Here is a 16,896-nt window from a genome sequence, read left to right as displayed (position 1 = left end):
TGTGACAGATGAAGATGTGGCGTGAGGGGGAGACATGGGTGGGAGAGAGTAAATTTGAGAAAAGGGGGAAAGTAAGGAAAGGGGGATAAAATAGGAGGAAAAAGTGTGGGGGAAGGCAAAATAAAGAAAGACAATAAAGAAATAAAAGGTAGAGAACAGTTAAGAATTAAATGAAATGAAAACAAAGGGGATGAAGTGGGGTCGAGCTAATCATCTGAAGTTGTTGAATTCAATGTTGAGACCGGAAAGCTGTAGTGTGCCTCATAGGAAGATGAGATGCTGTTCCTCCAGTTTGTGTTGAGCTTCACATTGCAATAGGCCAAGGGCAGACATGTAGGCATGGAAGCTTGATGTGTTCTTAATCCTGAGATAGTCATATTCCCTTCTCCCATTGCCACCTTGTTTTCAGGCAAACATTGGGCAGATATCTTCACTTGTGAATGAATTTACGTGAGGACTTATTGGAACTTCAATCCAAGTAATGCAAAAACAAATTGTTAACTGGCACTTTGCAATTTACTTCTTAAAACTTTATAACCACAATCAAACTTTTACTCAGATGTGCTGTTTTTTCATAAGCTGGTTTTATTTTTCAAATTAGAAGACTTCTGTCTGCTATGTGCCTGCTTCTAGGTTTTCAATCTTTTCCAACTTTTACGCACTCAGTTGATTTAGAATGTGTTGAATGTGGTGATGGTGTGTTCAGAATTTCTTTATAAATCGCATTTCAGTAGGCAGAACGTGGAAAAGTTAATTGAACTGCAGAGATTACAAAAGCAAAGGCAGTAATTTGTTTTCTAAAATGCACTGATTTCTTGATGTAAACGTGGCATTTCAACCAGGCAGCATCTCCAAAATATTGTCTTAAGTTGATAAGTTTTGGTATTTAGTGGTATTTTTATGGGCCAGACTTGAGTTCTTTACAGATTCATAATTTATTTCATTGAAATTTGCCAATATGACCAAATTGTCCAGTGTGTTGCATTGTACTCCATTTTGGGGACAACAACTGGCCAAGTTATATTTTTGAGAAATAGCTATGTGTACAAGTTCCCTAGTGTCTCTGTGAATGAAAACAAATGTTGCAGGATATAGTAATGACAATGCCAGGATTGATTATAATGGCTCTGTGCTGGGGGAAGAAAAATAAATTATAGTTTCCATTTCTAATCACTCATGCTAGAAATCATGTGAATGTTTAGGTAAGATCAGGATCAACTATTATGGTCAAATAACAATCACTGTCAAAACTCTTGAAATAAGAGTGGTCATGTGACAAAAGGATCAAAAGGCCACCAACACTTGTGGAAGTGTATCATGGTCTGAATTGTTTGGGGAAGTCTGAGTGAGAAGGAAATTTGCAGTAAAATTGTGTACACAGTGGATACTAATATACATATTTAAACATCTTGAAATGTATTGCAAAGCTATGTATGCTTCTGTAAATCATCACTCTGATCAACTTTTAATTTCTATATTAATTTATTAGCATTTTAATTTAATTTAGCTTAAATTAATTTTGTACTTTTCCTGCTTATTCCATATTCCTTTTCATAAGAAATAAATTAAATGCCTGTTTTGACACCTTGGTGGAATATTGACTGGTTTAAAACCATTATAGTTTCATGGGTCCTTGGCAACATGGTGAAGTGCAAAGTTTTGCTAAAGGCTCTTTTTCCTGGAACTGTATTATTAAATCAGTGTTTTAATGCACTATTTTCATACTAAGCTATTAATCATGTTTCCTTAAGTAAACTATTTTTAATTTGTTGTCTGTAAATGTGTAGTTTCTTTTAAAAGTTCTACTTAAAATCCTTGAGTCTACAGTAACTTTTTTGTATCCTATCAGACACTTGTAATTTTAAAAAAAAGATTAGTCTGCTGTAATGTTTTGCAGAAATGTGATTTATTGGTTAATGACATCATTGGAATCAATGTGTTTTTATCAAAAAAGTTATATAAGTTGTAAGAATTAGATTTAGTTTGCAGCCAGTAAATAACATACATTAACGTTGAGTATTGTTTGGCTGCAATCAATTATAACATTCTAAAGATTTTATTCAGAATAATTTACAAAAATGAGAACTACAATTATGTAGCTATGTTTAGAAGAGTTTCTGAATGTATTTTATGTTTATTGAAGAGGATTAGGTTCCAAACTTGTATTTAATGTATAGTCAGCTACTTCAATAATTCCGAACTGTTTTGAGGATAAATTTAAATTTTTGGAAACATGGATATTTCTTGACTAACTAGTTTTGTGATGTAAATAGGAATTTAGTGTTTATAGATAATCTCTAAAACATAAATATTAATATGACAGATTTCCTAAAAGATGCCCTTCTGAACTTGTGTTTTTGTGGAACGTCAAACAGTGAACCACCAATCATAATGGAATGAGATGACAGTTAGAGGGAACTTCAACTTTGAATGGATTAAAAAGGAAATGGTTAACTGAGGAGCTTTCCAATTATCTTTTATTTGCTTCCTCTGAATCTCTGTCTGTTGTGTTTTCTTGACAAATTTAGTATCTGTATTTCTCTCTTTTTCCCATGCAGCTTAAATTAAAACAGGTACAAAAATAACTCGGTCTGCTCCTGGAGTGAAATAATTTATGCAGCAGCAATTTTTGCTGCTGGATTCTTAACAGTTTGTGTTATGCTGCCTTACTAACTGCTGATCAGAGTAACAAACTCTTTGCACGTTGTTATGTGATTTAAAAGTGCTTTTTTCCTGCTAGTAACATACTAGTTTCTGGAGGGTAAAATATTTACTGTAAACTCTTTGGGAAGCATTCATATTATGGACATATGTAAATAAGTATTTCATATTGTATGACACATCTCAACAAAGCACACTTATACTTGTTAAACTGTGATTATCATGCTATAATCTAATTGTGTTTCAAAACATTGAAAAAAGTTAATATTGACCTTTACATCACACAAGGTGGTGGATGCAGGCTCAGTCTCCTATCTTGAACCATTCTTTGGTGGTTGGAAGGGCCGAGACAAGGCAGGGTGATTTTGTTTTTGCAAGACTGTGGAAAATTGGAAGATTTGATTGGATGCTGTTACCACATTCCTTATAATAGCCTAAGCAGCATAGATGGAGGTCTGACAGCTATTCACTCATTTTTTGGCTGCAGAAGTGCATGGCGAGAAAGGATTGGATGGAAGGATATTGGAGGATGCATACTCTCTCGAAAAAATAGTTTGTTTACTGCTTTGTAACTTGTATATGCTTGGGCATGACCTGTTAAAAGGGGTTTGACCAGTACTGATTATTTTTTTGCTTGTGAGCTTGGAGCTTGATAACTATAAAGTGCAGCATTTTCTGTATGTATTGCAAAATGGACTTTTCTGACTGTCTGGCTCAAATGATTGTTAGAGCTGTGTAGTGTTCTTTCAAATATTGCTGGACATCTAAATGGATGATGCAGGTAAGTGTAGCAGCAAAAAGCTGAACTATAATAATGAATTATGTTAGCATTTTGTTCTAAGTTCTGTTGAATAGGCATTTAGTCTTTAGTTACGCAAGTGGAAAATAGTAACATCAGTTGCCATTATTTAAATCCTTTTAAAGCATGATATTGTTGGTAGTGGCTTTCACATTGCCCAATATATACTTTTGACTTTTTTGTTTGTTGTGATGAGCAGTGTCAGCCCTGAGAAATGGAATACCTTTCCATTTCAGGTTGCTAATGTCAGCATTGAGAACACCCAGGTCAAATATGGAAGAGGTATTTTGGATATTAAAGTTCCTTACACTTTGCCCATCCTCTGGAGGGCATCATCTGCACCAGTATGAAATTTCCTTCCACTCCAGCTATCCTTGAGGTTTTTGAATCAGACTACCTGTTAAAACTAAACCAGGCAGTTTACTGTTGTGTACCTGTGCCCATTGAGAATCTCCAAAGACCGTTAGAACTCATTCGAACTGTAAGAATCATTGGATCTTTACAGACAGGAAACTTTCAGCTCATCAGTCTAGACAGGATTTGAACTCGGATATCAGAAATAAAAGGATACAGTGCCAATCCTTTGCATTATAGAGTCTCCCATTTGATTTTAATACTCTCAATCCACCATCCCTCAAACAGCTAAATCACTGTCTAATACCTAATGAAACGGGTTTTGTTTTCAATGCTGTTTATGCATTTTAATTTTGTGTCCTTATTTAACCGCTTTGGCTGAAGCATTAGTTTTGCAATTTTACAGTTTAATTAAAAACTCTTTAGCTAAGAAATTTGAATTAAAATGGTTAATGTAATTCAATATTTTCTTGCTGTAAAGCAGACTTGCCTAATGAGCTGTTTGGTTCTTTTGTAACATGACTGCTTGAAACTTCAAAACCTGCTTGTCCATGTTCAATCTGTGCCATCCTGTAGTCTTCACGTTTTGATAAGTGTTTGAATTGGATTTTTTTGATAAATGTAAATTTATTTTACAATATAGAGCAGTATAAGTTGAGTACTGATGACTATTATATGTAAAAATATTAGGGATTCTAGTTTTATTACTTCCAGATATTTTCAACGTTGTTATCCATGAGTAAATTGCATATTTTAATATTTTCTTGTCCAATAGGTGGCCAATTCCATTGCAGCAGCTTGTACTACTGCTCCACTGAGTTCAATGAATGTGGATGCTATTTGCGAAAGACTTAGGCAGTTGGAAGGAATTGACCAAACCATGCTGTTTCAGTATATTTCCACTGTCAGAAAGGTAAGAACTATACAATGCCTAATTACTGCTGACTTCATAATTAAGGCATGAGCCTTTGACTTAATGGCAACATACCCAGCTCCAAGTCAGAAAGTGTAGGGTCCAAAGCCATCTCCAGCCACTCGTAGCAAATGGAAAGTACAGCTTTGGCTCTGATTTTTGCATTGACATCCAGTGGGTTTTGGTTGCCCTGATACATCATATGACTTTTGGCAGCTACCTTGCCAGACCCTCAGGTTTTTGGTAAGTTCTGGTTAGGGGCCAATAATGTTTGTTAAAGTGGACAAAGTTTGAGATTCAAGGCAAGTGAATAAAGCCACTCGATTCCATGGATTTTAAACACACAAAAATAAATCTTGCTATGTACAATATCTATCCTATATTGTAACATTTAGGGTTAATGAGAGGCACAGGTGAATTAATAAGTAAACCACAATTGAGACTGTTCCCTTTGGAACCTCTCCTGTCCCCCCTCCCTTTGGGACTGCTCTCTGTCCCCTGCCTCAGACACCAGTCTTCCATGGCACTCTGTTCTGGCTCCAAGTGGAGAGGATCTGCAAGAAGATCGCGCATATCGACACAGACAACCGGCTCCACTCTGTTCCTAGTCATCTGACCTGGGTTTTCACGCCATTTTCCCTCTTGCACAGGCCCACTGGACATAAGAATATAAAAATCACAGAACTGCACATGTGCAACCTGTTCTTGGTCTGCACATGTGCAAAACTTGAGGTCTGTCGGGAGTTGAAGTTCCCATCTCCACTCTTAATGAGGAAAGTATAGTTTTCATAATAAGAGTGCATAAATTTCTCCTGCCTTATAAGACAAATGACCCTGCCAACTAGTATAAAGATGGTTATAATCATGGGCATTCAAATTGTAGGATGGTTACAACAAAGGAGGACATTCATCCATCATATCCATGCTGGCTTTCTGCACGAGCAATTCATCCATTGCCACTTCCCTGCGTTATCCTCATAGCATGCATCATCATGTTAGGCTGTTTATTCATCTACAAATCCTTCCAATACTTTACATTGCCCTCTAAAGGAAGAATGTGAAGCTACAAAAATAACAGCAGACTATTAAATTTGACTGTGCTGCAATGGATGAATAGCCTGTGAACAGTGACTGGAGAAAATACTGGAAGGTTGCTGATACTTGTATCAGCACTGTCAAGAATGGAAAAAGGAGGAGAATAATGGAAGGCAAGGAAATTATTTGTAGATGTTTTTCAGTGTGCCAGGTAATCCAATATTGTGATATCACCAAACAAATTCTCAATCTCTGTGCTATGGATCAAATTATTGAAGAAGGGAACAATACTTGGCCATTATTGTACTATGCTGAAAACACATTTTAAAAAATGTTTTATTTAATAAAAGCATACTTTTATGTTTCCAGAAGTTATAGATTTATGAAATGGCAAACTCAAGAATTGGTCAGAAACTTAATGGGTTGGTGTTTACATAAATTATATGTATAACATAAATATATCTAATATTTTTAGTTACCTTTGTTGCTATGCCTTCACCTTTCTTAATTCTGCCACCTTATATTTGCAAATTCTGAATACCACTCTCAGAATTTAAAAATTCTGTTGTTATACTGTTTTATTTTCTGAATTTCCTGGCTATTACTGCAGGTAATTCCATAACTTTCTACTTAATTCAAAGTTTATTCTCTTTTCCAGTTGTATTTGTACATTCTGCCTTCAATTCTTTGAATAGTTGCTTATGCCATAACACACTCTTGTTAAAGTTCATTCCTCCTTTAAGCTTCCTCTTTACGACACAGTTATTTATAACATAAACAACAATTTGAGTAAAGCCTGTTGCAATGTTGACTGAGATTGGATTATATTGAGGGTGAATTGTGCAGAATGTTCACACTATGTATGAACTATAATCTTCCCAAGATCCACCTGAAATCCTACTAACCCAGAATTGGATTTTTACCTTTTTTTTTCTCACGTGAGCCACTTATTTTAAAAATGCACTCAACCCCATATCTCATATCCTTTGATATTCCTTTTTATTAAGTAACTAATTCCATTAAAATAATTTATGAACTGAACCATGAGCTATTTAAACAAATCTTGCATTCTAACATCCTTTGTGTAAATGATTAGTTTGGAATTATCTTAAATTACTTTTACGATGTTATTGGTGGGAACAATTTTATCTCTTACCGTTTAACTCCTAACCCTTCATAAACTCAAAGTCACCTTTAATCATCATGGATCTAATGCAAAGTCCTACTTCTCCAGTCTCTCTTCAGAAGTAACCCTTCATTCCTTGTAATATTCTAATGAGTCTATGTTTACTTTATTTGATTTATTATTGTCACACGTATTAGTATATACAGTGAAAAGTATTGTTTCTTGTGTGCTATACAGACAAAGCATACCATGCATTGAGAAGGAAAGGGGAGGGTGCAGAATGTAGTGTTACAGTATGATAACATTGCTTTTATATCTTCCCTATAAAACTAAACAACATTCCAATTAAAGGTAATTTTTGAAACTCATGTTTTAAATGGCATTTTCTTTTTTTAATTCAGGCGAACATTAATGGAAGGGTGTTAGTTCAATGCAATCTGGATGAACTGAAGAAAGAATTAAACATGAATTTTGGTGACTGGCAACTTTTTAGAAACATGGTAGGATGAACTTTTGTTTTTTTTTCATTTATCAGCACAAGTCTTATAATTTCGGTTAATTGCTTTTCTTTTTTCATTAGTGCTTCATAAATGAATTAATTAGAAACTTGGAAGAAATGGAAAATTAGCTGTAAGGATATGTAGATATAATTGTCTTCCCTCTCCATATACTTCTAAGATCATACTTGCCATGTTTTCGATATTTATCATACATTAAGAACTGTTCTGTAGAAGGGTCATTTGGACTCCAAATAACTCTGTTCTCTCTCCACAGGTGCTGCCAAAGTTTATCCAAAGTTTTCTCTTTTTTAATTCAAATTTTCAGCATTCGCAGTATTTTGCTTCCATCCAAAACTCTGCTGCCCATATCCGAAACTCCCACCAATCACTCATCACCTCTGTGCTTCCGGTTGATCAATGCCTCAATTTTTAAATCCTCATTCTTTCAAATTCTTCCATTGCGTTGCCCTCCTTTTCGCTGCAATCTCCCCCAGCCCTACAACCCTACAAAATATGTGTTTCTCCAATACTAGCCTGCTTCATGCCCTTAGTTTTTAAATGTTCCATCATTCTGACCGTAAGTGTCAGCCATGATTTAGTTGGAACACTCTCACGTCTGAGTCACAAGCTTCCAGCTTTGAATCCCACTCTAGGACCTCGGCAGAAGTCAAAGCTGACACACTAGTGCAGTGGTGAGGGAATATTCTGCTTTCAGAGGTGTCTTTTTTTGGATGAGACATTAAAACCGAGACCCACGTGAACTTAAAAGATCTTATATGGCTCTATTTTGAAGATCAGTAGGGAGGTTATCCCTGTCCTAGCTAATATTTATCCCACAATCAGCATCACAAAAACAAATTTATCTGGTCATTATCACATTGCTTTTTGTAGGAGCTTACAATACACAAAATTGCCTGCCGTGTTTCCTACACCACAACAGTGACTGCACTTCAAATGTACTTCGAAAAGTCTGATGGTCATGAAAATGTTATATGAATTCAATTTTTGCTTTTCACATTTGGCACCTGTGCCTTTGGGTGCTGAGGATCAAAGCTCTGCAGTCTCCTCCCTCAACCTTTTTGCCTTTCTATCTCTATCCCTCTATCTAAGACTCTAAAACCTCCTTCTTTGGCCAAGCTTTAGTTCATCAGACCTAATATCTTCTTATCATGGAATCCTAAGGTGCAGAGGGAGTCATTGAGCACATCGAGTCTGCACTGACCACAATCCCACCCAGGCCCTATCCACATCACCCCATGCATTTACCCTAGCTAGTCCCCCTGACACTAAGGGGCAATTAAGCATGGCGAGTTCACCTAACCCGCACATCTTTGGACTGTGGAAGGAAACTTGGGCACCTGGTGGAAACCCACACAGACATGGGGAGAATGTGCAAACTCCCCACAGACAGTGACCCAAGTCAGGAATCGAACCCAGTTCCCTGGCGCTGTGAGGCAGTAGTGCTAACCACTGTGCCGCTCATGTGGCTTGACGACTCTCCTGTGAAGTGCTTTAAGATGTTTTACTGTGCTAACAACACCATATAAATATATGTTGTCACAGTCTTGCATACACCTGGATGTCAGGTCATTTTGTCACACTGATTTGCCGGTTTTCACTTTAAACCCTTTTTTAGTCGCCGTAGCTGACACCATCAGCTGAACATGGACACTTTTTAGGCTCTAATATTTCTTCTAGCTTCTCTGCTGCTTGGCAACCAATCTCGCAAGCTAATTTTGCTCTTTTTTCTTTCATTTCTTGCCCTGTCCACCTACTTTTCTTCACTTTCCACCTCCCAAGTCTCCTCTGCTCAAAAGACCCATCTGTCTTGCTACTCCACTGCCTGAGATTCCTACTTTCCTGCGGACATCCCTTGCCCCGTCATGACTTTGGGTTGATGCTAAGTATTCTACTTGAATTCAACATCACTAACCATAGTCACTCTCTCCTGAGGACTTTGACCACTCTTTGGAGGAAAACTCTACTGGTAGCCATTACCCTCTGGTATTGTGCTAGTATTTATGTGCAAGCCAGACTTAACTGGCTCTTTTATAAATAAAAAGAAAATAATTTTGAGTATGCTTTTACATTTGTTGATTGCTTTTGTAAACTACAAATAATCCAGCATTAGTATTGGATTTGTAGCATGTGTGGATATTTTATATAGCATCTTGGAAACAAAAACAAGACCTGAAATAAGAAGCACTTTAAAGGGATTGTTCACCTGTTCACGGTGTTATTTGCAACTCTTTGAAGAAATACAAAAAGATTGCTGTTCTTCCTGTACTTTTTATTTAGAGGATTTATTTTGGATAGGCAGGAAAAAGAGTGACAAAATCCAAATACATTTCTGACTGTCCTGTTTTGTGTATGCCTTTATTACCTTGTTTGATAGGTAATTAAATTAAATTGTTCCATTAAACTTAATTTTTACTGTGTTCCTGCAATAATTGAACATATCATATCCTATTGAGAAAATGAGTAATTGCAGCTTATTTGTTTGATCATTTCCTAGGTCTTTGAGATGCGCCATTTGGATACACAGACACTTCAAGATGAAATGAGAATTGTTGGTGAAAATGTTCCAGCACAAAATTCCGGTCTTCATGTACCAAATAGTGATTATGCAGGAAACCCTGAACTTCCTGGAAGTTCCCCACAGGAAGCCTTCAGCCTAACTTTCAGCTTTGAGGAACTGAGAGCTGTTGATATTGAAGAACCAGTAAGACATAGCATTTCAAATTGGCAGGTTAGTATTGTATCAGTTGAATCTCTGAAATGTCATCACTTAAGAGAAGACATACAGATTAAAGAAATGGACAAAACTCTGGAAAATGGTGTTTGCTGTGCGTAAGTGTAAATATATCCTTATTGGATCCACTAAGGATATACTGGAATATTTCCTTAGTGGTGAGAAACTAAAAACTGTTGATCAACAAAGGGATTTGAATGTCCAGGTAGACATTACTAATGAAACATGCTAATGAATGATGTCCATGTCTCAAAAGGGATGGAATACAAAGGGTAAGGAGGGATGCTTCAGCTATACAGAGACTTTGTCAATCCCATCTGGAGTACTGCATTCAGTTTTGAGCGCCAGATCACACAAAATATATAAATGGCCTTGGGTACAATACATTCACCAGATTGATACTAGCACTTGAAGGGTTAAATTTTGAGGACAGGTTGCATAAACTTGGGTTATGTTCCTTTGTTTAGAAAGTTGAAACGTGATGCAAGTGAGTATTGAAAATGACAAAAGGATTTGATAGAGTATATACAGAGCAGCTATTTCCTCTTTTGGGGGAATCCAGAAGAAGTGGGCACAATTTAAAATTTAGAGCTCAGCCATTCAGAAGTGAAATTAGAAACACTTTTTCCCCACATGCGCTATTGTGGAAAAGGTTTTGGATGATAGGGCAATTAAAACTTTCAAGATTTAGATTTTGTTAATGAGAGGCAGCACAGTGGTTAGTGCTGCTGTCTCACAGCTCCAGGGACCTAGGTTCAATTCTGGCCTCGGGTGACTGTGTGGAGTTTGTACTGTACTAGAATACAATATAGAGTACTGAACTGTACTAGAATACAAGAGCAGGGATGTACTTCTGAGGCTGTATAAGGCTCTGGTCGGACCCCATTTGGAGTATTGTGAGCAGTTTTGGACCCCATATCTAAAGAAGGATGTGCTGGCCTTGGAAAGGGTCCAGAGGTTTTGTGAGAGGGAGGTCATGCCTCACTAACCTGGTGGTGTTTTTTGAAGAAGTGACCAGAATGGTTGACGAAGGAAGGGCCGTGGATGTTGTCTATATGGACTTTAGTAAAGCGTTTGACAAAGTCCCTCATGGTAGGCTAGTGAAAAAGGTTGGATCTCATGGGATAAAGGGGGAGGTGGCTAGATGGGTGGAGAACTGGCTTGGTCATAGAAGACAGAGGGTGGTAGTGGAAGGGTCTTTTTCCGGCTGGAGGCCTGTGACTAGTGGTGTTCCGCAGGGCTCTGTATTGGGACCTCTGCTGTTTGTGATTTATATAAATGATCTGGAAGAAGGAGTAACTGGGGTGATCAGTAAGTTTGCGGACGACACAAAACTGGCAGGACTTGCAGATAGTGAGGAACATTGTCAGAGGCTACAGAAGGATATAGATAGGCTGGAAATTTGGGCAAAGAAATGGCAGATGGAGTTCAATCCTGATAAATGCGAAGTGATGCATTTTGGTGGGAATAATGTAGGGAGGAGCTACACGATAAATGGAAGAACCATAAAGGGTGTAGAGACGCAGAGGGACCTGGGTGTGCAAGTCCACAGATCTTTGAAGGTGACGTCACAGGTGGAGAAGGTGGTGAAGAAGGCATATGGCATGCTTGCCTTTATAGGACGGGGCATAGAGTATAAAAGTTGGGGTCTGATGTTGCAGATATATAGAACGTTGGTTCGGCCGCATTTGGAATACTGCGTCCAGTTCTGGTCGCCACACTACCAGAAGGACGTGGAGGCTTTGGAGAGAGTACAGAGGAGGTTTACCAGGATGTTGCCTGGTATGGAGGGGCTTGGTTATGAGGAGAGATTGGGGAAACTGGGGTTGTTCTCCTTGGAAAGACGGAGGATGAGGGGAGACTTAATAGAGGTGTATAAAATTATGAAAGGCATAGATAGGGTGAACGGTGGGAAGCTTTTCCCCGGGTCGGTGGTGACGTTCACGAGGGGTCATAGGTTCAAGGTGAAGGGGGGGAGGTTTAACACAGATATCAGAAGGACATATTTTACACAGAGGGTCGTGGGGACCTGGAATGTGTTGCCGGGCAAGGTGGTGGAGGCGGACACACTGGGAACGTTTAAGACTTATCTAGACAGCTATATGAACGGAGTGGGAAGGGAGGGATACAAAAGAGTGGTCTAGTTTGGACCAGGGAGCGGCGCGGGCTAATTGTTCTTTGTTTCTCGTTTCAAGGCTTCATTCTATGATCATCTTGCTGGTGCCAGTACAGAGCGAGACTGCGGATAGTTGGGAACCTGTCTCGGGGGCAGGGAATTCAGATGGTGTCGTAAAGCAGAAGTGGAAATGAATAGGGTTGGGAAGCATTTTCTGATCAGGGCCAGTGTGATCTCCTGGACTCGTTTCGATCGCCACAGGGGGTCGGAGAGGAATTTCCCAGATTTTTTTTTCCCCATATTGGCCCTGGGGTTTTCACTCTGGGTTTTCGCCTCTCCCTGGAGATCACATGGTCTGGAATGGGGGGGTGGGGGTGAGTTAATAGGTTGTGATGAACAAAGCATCGTAGCTGTGAGGGACAGCTCGGTGGATAGGATATTAGGATGTAGATAGGCTGGAAAATTGGGCGGGGATCCTGGATTTAGGATTCAATCCTGGACCGGGGAGCGGCGTGGGCTTGGAGGGCCGAAGGGCCTGTTCCTGTGCTGTATTGTTCTTTGTTCTTTGAGGAGGTTCACAAGAATGATTCCTGGAAGAAGAGTTTGTTGTATGAGGAACAGTTGAGGACTCTGGGTGTGTACTCGTTGGAGTTTAGAAGGATGAGGGCGGATCTTATTGAAACTTACAGGATACTGCGAGGCCTGGATAGAGTGGACGTGGAGAGGATGTTTCTACTAGTAGGAAAAACTAGAACCAGAGGGCACAACCTCAGGCTAAAGGGACGATCCTTTAAAATGGAGATGAGGAGGAATTTCTTCAGCCAGAGCGTGGTGTATCTGTGGAACTCTTTGCTGCAGAAGGCTGTGAAGGCTTGGTCATTGAGTGTCTTTAAGACAGAGATAGATAGGTTCTTGATAAGGAGATCAGGGGTTATGGAGAAAAGGCAGGAGAATGGGGATGAGGAAAAAATCAACCATGATTGAATAGAGGAGCAAATTGATGGGCCAAGTGGCCTAATTCTGCTCTTATGTCTTATGGTCTGTTCTCTCCGTGTCTGTGAGAGTTTGCTCCAGGTGCTCCACTTTCCCCTCTCAGTCTAAAGATGTGCAGGTTAGGTGGATTGGCCATGCTAAATTGCCCCTTCGTGTCCCAAGGTGTGTAGGTTAGATGGATTAGCCATGGTAAAATGTGTGGGTTTACAGGGATAGAGCGGGGGAGAGGACCCAGATAAGATGCTCTGTCAGAGAGTCAATGCAGACTTGATGGGCCAAATGGTCTCTTCTGCACTGTGGGGATTCTACAAAGGGTATCAAGGTATATGGAGGAAAATTGGGTGCCCCTTTGTTTCTAAAATCATTGCCGGGAAGATAATGTGAGTAAAGATAGCTTAATATTACAAAAGATTTCACAAGATATTCTCAAAGTACTCTTGTCTTGCCTGGATAAGCATGGCTCCAACAAAACTGAAAAAACTTGACACAATCCTGGATAAAGCAGCCCGTTTGTTTGGCACCTCATCCACAAGCGTTCCCTCCATTCACCACCGATGCACAGTAGCAGCAATGTGTACCATCTACAAGTTGCACTGCCGGAACTCACAAGGGCTCCTTGGACAGCACCTTCTAAACTCAGGACCACTACCATCAGGAAGGACAAGGGCAGCAGACACATGGGAATGCCACCATCTGGAAGTTTCCCTCCAAACCACTTACCATCCTGACTTGGAAATATATTACCATTCCTTCACTGTCGCTAGGTCAAAATCCTGGAATACCCTCCCTAACACCACTGTAGTGGCTCAAGAAGGCAGTTCACTGCCATCAAGGGCAATTAGAGATTGGCAATAAATGCTGGCCTAACCAACAAAACCCATATACCTTGAATTAATTTTTAAATAGCCTGGTCACTTGGCAAGCTAGTCAGAATGGGGGCATTATAAGCTTAAACTTTAATCTATGGTTAATTACATATCCTACTTTCCAACAAATCTGCAGTGTAGTGATAGGAGTGAGAGCACCTAGAAACCACCCCCTGCACCAGCCTAACAGTGTTTAGATGCCCCCGCCACTGCCTTGGCTGAGATCAGATAATTCAACACAGACCTGAGATTAAACCTGAGACGACTTTGTTTTTGTGACTCAACACATTATAAGAGTGCATTTACCCCAGAATCATGAGGATATTCAGTTGTAGATCTTTTAACGATGATTGAGGAACTAGCTCTATCCAAAGAATCATAGCTGCTAAAGTTTTTGAGAGGTTGAGTCATATACACACCTAAGCATTTGGAAATTGATGAGGTAAAACTTAAGTCGGTTTCTAATTAACACAAGTGCATTAATTAATACAAGTTTTAGATAAATCTATTTCTTTTAGTTACAGCATCAAAGAACACCAAGTGCTTCAAGTATCAACTCTCTGGAATCTTCCAATGACCTTTCCCGACTCACAGACAAGCAGCAGGCTGAATACAGAGATGCCTATAAAGAATATATTGCACAGATGTCTCAGTTAGATGATCCGTCCCTTTCCACAACTGCGAGCACTGACAAGTCTAATCTGTCTGCACCCTACAATCCTGGTCAACTCTTTGTGGGGAAAAGCATACCAGGACCTCCCTTTCAAACCACATTGGAGAAAGATGCTGAGCAGAAGCAATATGATGATAAAAAATCATTTGCAGGGAAGAGAGAGACTGTTCCACGTGGAGGCAAGTCATCTATGAGTGATCTTGGTGATTATGCATCATCCACTGTTTCTACATCTGATGCATCACTATTAGATCCCATCACTGAAGAAGATGAAAAACCAGATCCTTCGACAACTAAGCTTCTTTCTAAGAAGAAATCTTCAGATAGGGGAAGTATCTTCCAAGGAGCAGATTTAACACTGAAAGGCTTACATTATCGGAAACTACCCAGTGAAGAAGATGTATCAGGTCAAGAAGAAGCTGATTGTAACCCACTTCTTAAAGGTGCGAGGTCAGAAGGAAAAAAGGAAAAACAAATCAATTCCACTGAACATGGAAATGAAGCTGTCCGATCCCTGATCAAATCAAAGGAATATCTTTCTGATGCCATGCTTGATAAAAAGGATTCGTCAGATTCCGGCGTCCGATCCAGTGAGAGTTCGCCAAACCATTCTCTCCGTGATGAAACAGACGACAGCCAGTTGGAGAAGACTAATTTGATAGAGTTAGAAGATGATCAGTCCAGAAATAAACGAGGTATACCTAACAGTTTAAGTGGCCTTCAAGACCCAAGTGTTGCTCGTATGTCTATATGCTCTGAAGATAAGAAGAGCCCTACCGGTTCCACCTCTGAATGCAGTCTGTTAGCCAGTAGTCCGGAGGAAAATTGGCCTGTCTCTCACAAAATGTTTAATACAACCAACATCAACAGAACAGCAAGTACAGAGACACTGAATAACAACAGCAATCCTTCTAACAGGCTACAGAATGCAGATGAAAATGAGAGGAAAGAATTCAGAGAAATGGCTGGTGACCCTGAGCACTTGGTAAAGAATGTACCTCGAGTAGCCCATCCTACAGCAAGCTCAGCTATGGGCAAATCACCAGTCCAGAATGACACATATGCAGCTTCATTCAAGAATGACAACCTACGCGGTTTAGGTATTAAACGGGGCCTTGCATCTAAAGCTCCATCAAATTTTATCAAGCACACAAAAAGTAGCACCTCATCTGAGCTCCATGCAGTTGGTCCCAGTGATTCATATGGGGAAGAACGAGAGAGCATCCTGTAAAGGGAAGTAAGATGCCTGTTGAAGATTTGTTTGGTAAATGGTGACTCCAAGATATGTTACATTATTAAATTCTGCATTTGGCTATCTCTCTGACATCACACCTTTCATGCTTTGTTTTATTAGCACATACCGGAAGTATTGGTTAATTCCATCAAGATGGTATTATATGTATTAGTAATATACGATGGTGATATTGTTTAATGTTTCTGTATCATATACTATTGTGTTTCTGAGCTAATATGATATCTTGTGACTGTAATTTTGGTAGTATTTGATGCAAGTTCTAACTGTAAATGTGGTCAATATTTATTGCACTGTGTATTTGTCTAAATATCGTTAAATATGAATATTAGCTTTACTGTTGTGAGTATTGATTTTTTTCTTGTGTTAGTGTTGCATGTGTGAGTCCTCTGATTTTAGCTGTGTATGGCAAAGTTGAGGAGTACCTGTGACCTGTGCTTTTGACAGTCAATCTGTTCTCAATGTGGTTAAATAAGTATGGTATTCTTTGACTTTTTTCAAATGGGCTGTTTATATCACATTGTTTAATGTCAAAATATCTTAATATATTTTGGTTTGTATTTGTTGTCAGTAATTGTGAAAAAAACTGGTGTATTTTGTGTAACTGTTGAAATAAATAGTTGTGGTAAATATATTTGTCTCATAGTGATTACATGGTGATTATTTATATATAATTGATCATCTGTCACTTCATTTTTGTGACACAACTTGAAACAAATGTAGCAAATTTTCAGCTGAAAATGCATATTTCTACATAGTTCTATAAGAGCATAAGTTTCCCAGTTCTATAATCCAGCAGAACTGTACGTCCTCACCAGGGAGGTTGCCTCAGTCGATTTTTCTGGTTGATACTGTT

General features: G+C 39.0%; 1 protein-coding gene across 3 annotated transcripts in view; it reads left to right on the top strand.

Annotated features, from left to right (window-relative positions):
• kidins220b (kinase D-interacting substrate 220b) overlaps positions 1–16,667 on the top strand; it is a 151,315-nt gene extending 134,648 nt beyond the window's left edge. For 2 of the 3 annotated variants that reach the window (XM_078213178.1, XM_078213177.1), the window contains 5 exons: positions 2,559–2,573; positions 4,590–4,727; positions 7,290–7,388; positions 9,904–10,137; positions 14,634–16,667. In XM_078213178.1, coding sequence (XP_078069304.1) covers positions 2,559–2,573; positions 4,590–4,727; positions 7,290–7,388; positions 9,904–10,137; positions 14,634–16,019 — 1,872 coding nt within the window. In that variant the 3' untranslated portion in view covers positions 16,020–16,667. The remainder of the gene's footprint in view (positions 1–2,558; positions 2,574–4,589; positions 4,728–7,289; positions 7,389–9,903; positions 10,138–14,633) is intronic. The other variant, XM_078213179.1, reaches the window with a different exon arrangement.
• The last annotated feature ends 229 nt before the right edge of the window (positions 16,668–16,896 follow it).

Source organism: Mustelus asterias, chromosome 5 (assembly GCF_964213995.1).
Source record: "Mustelus asterias chromosome 5, sMusAst1.hap1.1, whole genome shotgun sequence".
In the NCBI taxonomy this organism is placed as follows: domain Eukaryota; kingdom Metazoa; phylum Chordata; class Chondrichthyes; order Carcharhiniformes; family Triakidae; genus Mustelus; species Mustelus asterias.
This window is presented reverse-complemented; position numbering and strand designations above follow the sequence as displayed.